The 10739-nt window shown below is 42.7% G+C and overlaps 1 protein-coding gene across 1 annotated transcript in view; it reads left to right on the top strand.

Moving 5' to 3' along the window:
* The first annotated feature begins 4576 nt into the window (after positions 1-4576).
* The window catches only part of ABHD5 (abhydrolase domain containing 5, lysophosphatidic acid acyltransferase), a 29614-nt gene continuing 23451 nt past the window's right edge, over positions 4577-10739 (top strand). The window contains exon 1 of the mRNA XM_048951892.1: positions 4577-4924. Within this exon, the coding sequence (XP_048807849.1) occupies positions 4815-4924 (110 nt within the window). The 5' untranslated portion in view covers positions 4577-4814. The remainder of the gene's footprint in view (positions 4925-10739) is intronic.

Genomic DNA, 10739 nt, shown 5'->3' with positions numbered 1-10739 from the left:
CCACCTCAGTTGGCCTTGATTAAAAACATTAAAAACAATGGAAACATCGGGCTAATTGGTCCTCAGAAAACCATGTTCTTAGTCTCCCTGCCCCCAGGCAGTCCCACTACACCTATGAAATTTCTATTTATAGAGAATATGATATGTAAGTAGCCTGTTCTTAAAACCCCAATGTCAGATTCTGACTGTATTTCTAGAAGTCTTTATTTCCAGCACCTATTCCCTTGAAGAACATTTGTTCTAATGTTTAACCTAAAGTAACTTGGGTGTGATTCCAATTGAACAAGTTATTCCCATGTTGGCATAAATTCTTACTTATCTGTGGACTGTCATCATTTCTCCTACTCATTCAGTTTTTCCTGTAGGCTCCTTTACATTCTGTCTGTTCTCATCTAGACATTCTTCAGGTGGTCCACATCCTTCTTGACATGCAACATTCAAAACTGGCTTTACAACTGCTTAACAAAGCAGAATTACTTGCCAAGGCTTGCAAACTCTAATCCATATAATACATCCCAGCAGGATGCTTAACTTTTTTTTGCAACAAGCCATTGTTGACTCATACACAGCTTGTGACCACTCAAAGCCAGAGTTTCTATTGTACTGAATTGCTACCTAACCAGTTTCCCCTACCAGCTGATTATTCCTGTCTAGGTCTACAGCTGTTTCACTTGAATAGCTTCCCTTATTTTTTTTCATATTTCTAATTGAAACTCATTTTGTATTCTGTCTCTGTCCTCCAACATACTTAATCCTTTCCTGCCTGATACATTTGTGACTCCAATAAGCGTTTTCACTTTTATAAACACCCATCGGGTCATTAATGACTGGCACCAGGTGCTGAATCTGTGCAATCCCATTTGATGTACGCGTTGCCAATTTGGTAGAGCACCATCCTGTTACTCTGGTTTTCCAACAAGCTTTGTGAGTACCTCATTGTAGATCAATGTAGAACACATTCTATTAATTTGCTTAAGTGAATCAAATTAAAATGTACATGAAAATCAAGATATAGTACATTTGTAGCTCTTCTCTGTCCACTGAATTGGTCATTCTGTTATAAAGGCAATTAGATGTTTGAGACATAACTTCTTGCTGACAGTTATTCTCATTTTTCAACAATGCACAAGGATATTCATTTCACTGTTTTTCTAAGAATTGAAATTTATTGTATTGAACCACTATTTCATATTTCTTCTTTTCTCTCCACCCTTCCCTTCACAGTGCTTGTCACTCTATAGCCTCCCTCTTTCCTACAAAAAAAAACCACAAATTCTCAAATATATTGATTATTGACACTGAGATTCTGTCAGCAAAATCTTTAAATACTCCAGCATGAAAGTAAAGAGGGATGTGAGGTCAATTTGAAATTACCTGAGTTGAGTAAGTGCTCTATTCTTTTCTTAGCTGAGGCTAAAACCCAACTTCTCTTGTTATTGCATCAGGTTCCTAATTTCACTGAGCTCTAGGAGGTACTGCCCTTCTGACACCTTTAGTTTTCTCGCTTTCCAGTTGAAGAACCGCATCTACCTCAAACAGTCAATATATTTCTAGACTCATTCTTTTTTATTAGCCTGCTAGTTGCATTTCATTTTATGTTGTTTGTTCGTTTGTTTCTACATCAGTTATACTTTTATTCTCAGCTTCAATATCATAACTTATTTTTTCTTTCTCAACACATTTCTTTCTTAGGTTTGAGCAATTTAGCCAAGCTGGTTCCTTAACTACGCTTTCTGCCTTTCCCTCATGATGAATACCAGTGTTTACCTTTAATATCATTCCTTTAAAGAACTGGAAGCTCCTGTGAATTCACTCTTCCTTTTACCTGTTATACAAGCTTTTTAGGGGACTCCTAACATCCAGTTCTACAAGTTTGTTTTTACTCTTCATTTTGGTCCTACAGACCACTAAATCTGCTGTTTCATAGACAGTCTCATTTAATGTGCACCCTGACCTTTTCAGCTAGCTGCTAGTAGCTGGTTTTAATCAGCCTCCTTGCTAGGTACGGACATTTCCAGAAGCCCTGAAGGGCTTCAGCTTGTGTGGTTATGTAGGTATTCATATTCACAGATGAGGAAGACAAAACAAGGTTATGGCACAGGGAGACTGCCTAGATTACATGCCCTGTCTTATGCAGCTGAGAGTCTCAAGGTGTGCTCTGAGAGTTAGCACACACGACCCATGAAAACAAAATCACAGAACCCTTAGAAGCAGCACCTTTCCACCCACCTGAAAACAGAAGATTTTGTGTCTTCCCAGCCACTCCTCTATCCAGGAGGAAATTTCAGGGTAATCACATGTGAGTCATACACAATGGAACAGGCAAGTACAAGGTGGAAGTTCTGGCTAGCAACACTTGCTTGTCATGGTCTCAGCTCTTGCTGGTAGTGATACATAACAACAAAGACATATCACCCACCTCTGCAGTACATTTGCTTCTTGGAGCACTTTTTTATGGCCTTCCCAGAGGTGACTTTTCTCACAGTTATACAACTTCCTACTTCAACTGCTGTGGGTGTGCTTCTAAATTGTGCAGGAGAGGCTCTGGAAGTAAACGTATCTCCTGGGCTACCTGGAATGCAAGGTCCAAACTTTCAGCTGGAAATCATGCCTGACCTAAAACATGGAGAACATGTGGAATAGACAATTGGAGAGGAAGAACCCGTGATTGCAAGGGCTTGCAGGGGCTTTATGAAAGTAAATTACATGTTTTTTGAAGCACCACAAGGATGCATCTGGTGTGAACGCTACCATCTTACTTGTTGCTTGCAAATCAGAACAGGCGCTGTATATGATGTTCCTTTTATCAAGCTGCTGTTTTTATCTCTTTCATATAAAAAACACTCATAAGCAAACTTTTCCCCTTCAGTGTGTACATATTTGATGTGGTCAGCCATCCTTATGGCTTTTGATCAGACAGATTTTAGCAAGTTGTCTGTGTTGTTTGGAAAAGAAAGATACTAAGTGGGTCATCATGCAAAAATGTGGATGATAAACACTTGTGCTCTATTTTCATGTTTCACTGTCAGTCAGCTTTAGCTGAGAAGCAGCTACTTATGTTGGATCAAAAGTAGGACTGCAAGTGTAGAACTTACAAAAGAGAGTTCCAAGTATTTGAAATATATTGACATAGAAAATAATACAGCTCCAAATTTTAAATAACAAAGAATAATGATAGTTACTGCGACCTGATGTCTAATAGGAATGGTCTCAAAAAAACCTGAGGTAAAGACAAAGCAAGATGACTTTGACACTAAGACTTCTGTTATGTCATCTGGAGTCTTTGTTTAGCATAGACATTGATTTTTCATCTCAGTACAGGGCAAGGAGAATCTGGGAGGTCAGATGGATTGCTTTTCTTGTCTCAGCTAAGAGAACTTGTGTTTTCCTTTGATGTTAGCAGGAAAAGACATTTGCTATAAAAAGGAGAAAAAAAAGAAGCTGTAGGGATAGCAAGGGAAGCAGACGTGTGTTGCTTATACATATACATAAAATTATTTTATCATTATGAAAGAGGGAAAATTTTCAATTTAACCTCACCTATGTTAGATGATGGGATTAGATTTTGGGGGAAATTCTTCACTCAGAGGGCAGTGAGGCCCTGGCACAGCTGGCCAGAGAAGCTGTGGTGCCCCATCCCTGGAGGCACTCAAGGCAGGGTTGGATGGGGCCCTGGGCAGCTGAGCTGCTGTTTGCAGCCCTGCCCATGGCAGGGGGTTGGGGTTGGGTGGGCTTTCAGGTCCCTTCCAACCCAAACCATTCTGTGATTCTATGGTTTTATGATTCTATGATTCTAGGAAATGTTTGTGTGTAACACATGCATGTACCATGCTTAAATCTGACCAACGAGATTTCAGTGTGTCATTCCCTTGAAATGAAGGTGAAGAAATTGTAGCATTCAGGGCTGTTGTTTCAGGCTTCTTACAAATTCCAGAGAGCATAACTGCAAATGTTTGCCAGTGATCATGTACTTCTGCATCCAGAGGTATTCGTATTTTCAGTAAATAGAACATTTCAGAGAAACAATAACAATAATAAACAAAAACTCTCCAGAGAAATGTTTGATTACCAAAGCACTGTGACACAGCTTAGCAAACTTTAGCCGAGATTACGAAACCTTAACAATCACTGTTGTTAAAACTGCAGAATGGTTTTAGCCGGGAATAATCTCAACTATTACCGAATTGCCATCGCAACTTTGACCAAAGGATTCCAGACACCAAACAGTGCACTACTCAGTCTTCCATCCGTCCTTCTGAGGTGTCTGAGGTCCGCTGCAAAGTTCGGTAAGCCCACTTCAGAACGCCTCGCAGCGCGGCTCGGGGTTCAGCGGACGCACGGCGCGCACAGCTGGACAGCAGCGCGCAGCCCTTCCGCCCCGCAGCCTCCTGCCCGTAGGCGTGGCCGCGTTAAGTCCTTCAAAACACTCGAAAAGGAGAATCGCAAGGTGCGTTCTGTGCCTTTTCTTCTTGGCTGTTTGAGAGGCGTCCCGAGCTCCTAAGTTGCTTCTTGTACGTGCAAACAAGCACAAATGACCGACTCGAAAATCCAGCGCTGATCTCTGTGGGCTGAGGTTTCTGTCTGTGGTTCGAAATGCTTGTGAGAACGGTCAGAACCTCTCCCCTGCCTACCCACGGCTCTCTGCCCCTCGTTACACAGCCGGCGCTGTGCCGTGCGGGGACGCGAGCCCGCCAGGCGCGTCCCGGAGCGCCGCTCTAGCCGCCGGCGTCGCCCCGCTCTATGGTGTGGGCGGCGGCGATGACGCAAGGCGGCGACGGCGGCGGGCGGGGAGGCAGAGGAGGGAGGGGCCCGTGATGGCCGGTGCCGCCGCCGTCGCGCTGTCCGTCGCCGCGCTGCCGGCCGCCGCCCCGCTGCCAGCTCCTGCCGCCGCCATGGCCGAGGAGGAGGAGGCCTCCAGCGAAAGGTGAGCGGGCTGTGGGGGGGTCTGTAGGTGCCCGTACCTCTCCGTGTATCGCTGCCGTCAGCTCCGCCCGCTCCCGGCGGACGCGTCTGCCGGCTTCCCGCCGCCGCGGCCCGTCCGTCCGCCTTCTGTCCGCCCGGGCGCGGTGCGGGCAGCCTGCCGCCGTGGGCTGCATGCCGTGTGAGCCTCGCTGCGAGGGAGCCGAGGGCACGGCTAGGAAAGCGCACAAAGCCGTGTGCTGGTCGGCTGCCTTTCCCTCGGAGCTGGACGGCCGGCTCAGCTCTCCGCGCCAACTCCTTTCGTTTCTCTGTCCCGACATACGCTCGAAGCGGAGTAACTGCCGCGCGTCGGCCTGCGCTGTGTTTGACATAGCTCTAATGCTGTGTGTCACTTCTGGCTCGCACCTCAGCGTGTTGCTGGATTACAGCCGCTGGTCAGCCCGCTGCCTGATGTGAAGTAGCCCCACACAACATCTGACGTTATGCGTGTCCACACGGCGTCTTTAGCTCCTTTGTACAAATGGTTCCATCATGGTCACCTCAGTGCCCTGCTCTGATTCTGGCCGTGTATTATTTACTGCCGTATGCCTTCTCGTTCCCTATGTCTGAATTATGTCTCTGTACCCTTCAGCTTCTAAGACAGAGCTGTTTTTGTACTCATCTATTGCCCCAAATATATTTTCTTCACTCTTATTTCCTACTATAGAATATCCTATCTGTGTATCTGCTTCATTTGCATAACATCTCTCTGCTGGTCTCTTACTCTGTTATGGTTTTAGCCCCAAACTTACTTGAGCAGAATATGTCTAACTCTGCTGCAGTCACACAAGCACTGTATCCCCTCTATCAGATGTGTAGGTGTACTCTGTATCTAGTTTTTATACAAAATTTTAATAATTCTCCATTTTTCAAATATCAGATGTTGTATCTCATTGGCAATTGTGTGAAATGTCTGACCCCCTCATCCCCCAAAACTCATTTACTGCTTTTTCTTTTCTCTCTCCCGTTTTGTTGTTGTTTGTTTTTGTTTGTTTTTTGGTTTTTTGTTTTTTTAGGGATTCTGCTTAAAATTCCTTTACAACTTGCTTGACAATTTTGCTGTGCATTCATGACTTCATATCCAGGATGTTGTGGTTGCATGTTGTCATGTTACATGTCTATTCTATCACTCTTCCAGACTATCTGCATTCTCTGCCTGGTCCTCTGTTTAGCCTTTTTTCTAGCCTCGGGATTTGATATTTCACCCTAGATGATTTGCCACTTTGGGCAGAGCAGAACTGGACTATGTGTATTTTCCAAACTCCCTGTTATGCCTTTGCAACCATATGCACAATGCTCTCTTGTCAAGCATGATCTTCAAAGCTTTTTCTTTTCAGCACTGTGCAGTTTGATCTAGTCTGTAACTCTGCCATTTCTTCCTTTCCTCAAACTTAAAATAGCTTTGTCTTTAATAACACAGATTTTTTTATGTATACCTTCTGCATCGTCACTCATCTGAGACCTCAGTTCCCTTCTTTGTTCTGTGTTCTTCCTTATCCATTCACATTCATAAAATACACCTCACTTGTACAGCCTCTTGTTGATGATTTACAGGTTTTCTGAGTAAGAGCCTTAAAATAGCTCTGCCCCAACTTGTTGTGTTTATATGTTCACTTGGCACGTTAGCCTGAGCTGTATTAGCTGCCTGGTACGATCACACCAAGTGCTGAGTGCTGCTAAGGGAGTGCCGAGCACCCCAAACTGCATTAAGCTGCTGGGGTTGCCTGAGTGTAACATGGCATGATCTGGAGGTGGGGTACATCACAGGCTGCATTTTCAGAGAGGATTTTGACAAGTTTTGACAAGCTTTACTCAGGAGGATAGCTTTTAAAAGGACTTGATTGTGGAGTCTTTCAGAGTAAGCTCCCAATTCAGTGAAGATTTCTGAGTCTTCTAGGACTTCTCAGAACAAAATCTAATGTTTGTTTTGCACGAATTCAGAAAATACATTAGCTGTGATGGAATGTTAGCACTCTGGGTTGTTAAGACTCTTATTGTTCTGTTCTCAGTTATAGCCAAAATTAGCATTTCTGCTACTTCTCAAGTTGAGCAAAACTTTGTATCTGGAGGAAAGTTGTAAGTGATTGAAATACGTTGAATACTTTTGAATTTGAGGCTTTGTAGCAGTGAGAGGAAGGCTTACTGTATGTATTAAAACCCTAAATAATAAATAGGAAGTTTATTTTATCTGCTTGGAAAAAAAGTATGACTCACCACATCATGCAGTGTGCTCTGTTCGTTGAAATCTAGTAACTGCCTAAGTGTGGTGAAGGCAGAATAGCAGTGACTCGGTTGCTTTACTTGACGTTGTCCTTAGGTAGAATGAGAAGTTTAATGAAAGAAATGTTTTGCCCTCCACTGCAGGAGTGATGGCTTGTTAACATGTCACTTTCTCAACCTTGAGCCTCCTTTGTGTAAGTTGCAGAAGTAGAGTCCTACCTGTGAGGCACAGCTACAGTAATTCTTCTGCTACTATTGAGAGCTCACACTGAATTTGGCAGGACTGCTTATAGCTGATAACGTGACTGGTATTATCAGCTATGAAATACATGTACATATCTGGAAATAAAACCCTGCACTGAATATCTTTTTCTCCTTCTGAGATGAGTGTAATAACTTTTTTTAAAACAAAGAATTCAGTGAAACATCAGTTTTCTTGTGTGTGGTATGTAGTCTCACAAAGAAGTAGCTTGGAAAAATATGTAAGAACTGTACACTGTAATTATTACTACAACACCAGTAATCACAATTAGTTTTTCATTATCATTCGAACTTGTTTGCATGTTGGTTCTTTGGGTATGTAATGTAAATGCAGAATTCTTTCTGTAGTTTTGAAATGAGCTGCTTGATGAAATAAAAGAGAATGATTTATTGGGTTTCCCAGAACTTATGCTTGATTCTAAGATGGCTCACAGTGGTATCATACTGAAGTGTATGCTGGTTACATCATCTAGCTTTTAAATGCAGGTGGACAGCTGAAAGCTCGTTTCTGCTTTCTTCCCTTGGTGAAAGGGGGCTCTTTCTAAAGGCCTGTCCCCCAGCAGGTCAGGGACCTACTGCCTCTGTCTTTACAGAGACAACGAAAGCGTAAATTTGCGTGTGCGGGAAGAAGTGAAAGAATGGGTGCCTCCTCTTCTATGCTTTTGTCTTTTCAGTGATAGAGTGGTGTCTATCATAGCTTCAGTGCTTAGTGCCTTTTGCATTATATTTGTGTGCTCATCTCAAAGCGTGTGTGTGAGGTTTTCAGGTGTCCGTAAGATTGCTTGATTTCTTTTACCCTTGCATGAATTTGGGAAGGGAAAGTCTGTGGTTATCAGGAAGATCTCTCTTACAAAATGATCATGGCAGTGCGTGCCCTGTCCCCGCACGAGGAAGAATGTCCTCTCAGTGTCCCCTCCAGAAGCTTCATTAGCACATTATGGAATAGAACAAGCATGGTCTGCTTTTCCAGTCTAGCATATAGAAGTAGATGATTTGCTCCCCTCTTTTTACACAGTTCTGACTACTTTTTGGATTTTCTTGTTTATTGAAGAATCCTTGACTCATGTTTAGGACAGTCAGTTAAAGAATAATTTCTTATTTGTTAATTTCTTTTCATTTTCTTAATTTTTTTTTTCATGTTGGTCCTCTTCAGTTCTGCAGGGTGTACTTACCGTTGTGGAGTGGATTTTCAGGTAGATGTGCTTGTACACTTACCTACCCCCTTTCAAGTGCCCTTAGCGTAGCAGGAAATGAGGTGATAGGTCTGCTGGCACACAGCTGCTAGAAAGCCACAATGTTGGCCAAGATCTTTGCATGAAGTTGAAGTAGCTTGCTTTCACAGTTTAACAAGGTTTAAATAGCACAGGTTGGACTCTGCACGGTAAGGATTATTTGCTCCACTCTTCCTGAAACTTGTTGTTATGAGAAAAGATGACACGAGTGCAGTCCAGAAAGCTACAGGAGGTCTTTCCGCCTCTTTTTAAGCATCACTGAATTCTTTTAGTGGTTCCTTTCCAGTGGGAGCCACTGTTTCCCAATTGACCAAGTACAGCACTCAGTGTGGTTCCCACTGTCCTACCAGGCCTGACCACCGTCCCAGGATTAAGGTGTGTTATGTGTGCTTGATGCAGCCAGTACATGTACTGTTGATGTACTGTTACCAAAGATTGTACACTCTTAGTGACTTGCCTGGAGCTCCCTGTCATAGAACATCTCATTCTTCTTCAGTGATTATCGGATTGAGTCATCTGTTATGACAGAAATACCATATAAAAAGTCTTACTATGTCTGTCAGTCATCTGGCTGCATTCCTTACTGCTGAGGAAGAGAATGGGAAGTGCTGGGAGAAAAATAGTAATTATACAGTAGCTTTTAATTTATGTTTAGGATATTACTGGCTGGGGGTCAAGCAGGTTGAAGGCTCAGCATTAGAAAGCCTGCTGCTAAGTGTGTGGAAAAAGGACAGGCTTGCCAAGTGTCAAATGACAACTGTAGTGTAAGGGTTACCAGAGCGTTTTACCAAAGATTACAGTACCTGTCATTGAGCAGAGCTATAGTCTGGTGGAAATGAAAGTGGGGCCGCAACTCCAGATCTGTGAGCAGCTGTGGAGCTGCTGCTGGATTGACTGTCATAATGATTACTGTGGATCTTTGTCTGACACAAACTTTTGCCAGGATTACAAAGATTTGGCTATACTCTAAGCTTTTCAGAGCCTGATAGAAGACTGGTGCGATTATTTTATTTGGATTGATTGGGCTTGCCCTATGGGCCTCAGTAGAAACTTCCCCTTTGAAAAGAGCTGTGTCTGCATCAGGAGGATCTCTGCAGTCTGCACATTTTCTGAATATTAATAAGAGAATTGGAACTTTCATGGTTGATAAATTATTAAAGAAGCTCCTTTTTTTTTCTTCTCATATTTGTCTTTTATTAAAATTGTTTGTTGAGGAAATTTGAATTGTCTTGTTTTATAACTTTTGAGTATTTTCTTGCAACTCTGGTCTTTCAGAATAGGCTTTTCTCCTTAATTTGTATAGGCCGCCAGAGAGAAGAGGGCATGGGAGGAAAGGTGAGTGTCTCAGTTTATGCTGGCACTGAAAGATCCAGATGAGAAGTTGAACAGCAAGGGAGAGGTCACTGGAGAAGAGAGATTTGTGAGTCAGGGAAGCTGTGTAATGAAATGAGGTCACTCTGGAATAAGGTTAAGAGGGTAAAAGAGGAGGGTTTTAAGGGTAAAACCTTGAATGACACTAAGAAATATGGTGAGGAATGGTGGAGTAGGAAATTGCCCTGAATGCATTGTAGTTGAAAACTCAGGGTCGTATGAGACTACAGAAAAGAAAGGAAAATGGAGCTCCTGAAATGTTTACTGTAATAAAAAAAAAAAAAATGCAGAAGGATCCGTGGCCATTGAGAAAGTCCAGTCATATGTTGAAGTGAGAAGGAGAAAGGTATTGCAATGAGGAAGGAAAAAAGAAATGGGGTCAGTCATGCTAGCAGGCTGTTGCAGAAGTTTCTTTCTTGATTATGTTTAGTATGTTATACTGAACATAAAGGCTTATCAATTATATCATAGCTGTCCATAAAAGGACACTTGATGCAGTGGCTTTTTACATTTACCTTCCTAGCTCTTTCTAAAGTTACTTACATATGTATTTTTTTGACATCTGAAGTGTTTGCAGTGTGGCACATATACAAAAGGTTCTTTCAGTTTCAGGAGGAAGGGAGGGATTGTGCACTTCTAAGAGCTGTCTAAACAGGTAGCCTGAGATGTTAAATACCAGTTCTTGGAATCTGACAT

This window comes from Lagopus muta, chromosome 7 (genome assembly GCF_023343835.1).
Source record: "Lagopus muta isolate bLagMut1 chromosome 7, bLagMut1 primary, whole genome shotgun sequence".
Taxonomy (NCBI): Eukaryota; Metazoa; Chordata; class Aves; order Galliformes; family Phasianidae; genus Lagopus; species Lagopus muta.
The sequence above is the reverse complement of the archived record's forward strand: the minus strand, read 5'-3'. Positions and strand labels throughout refer to the sequence as shown.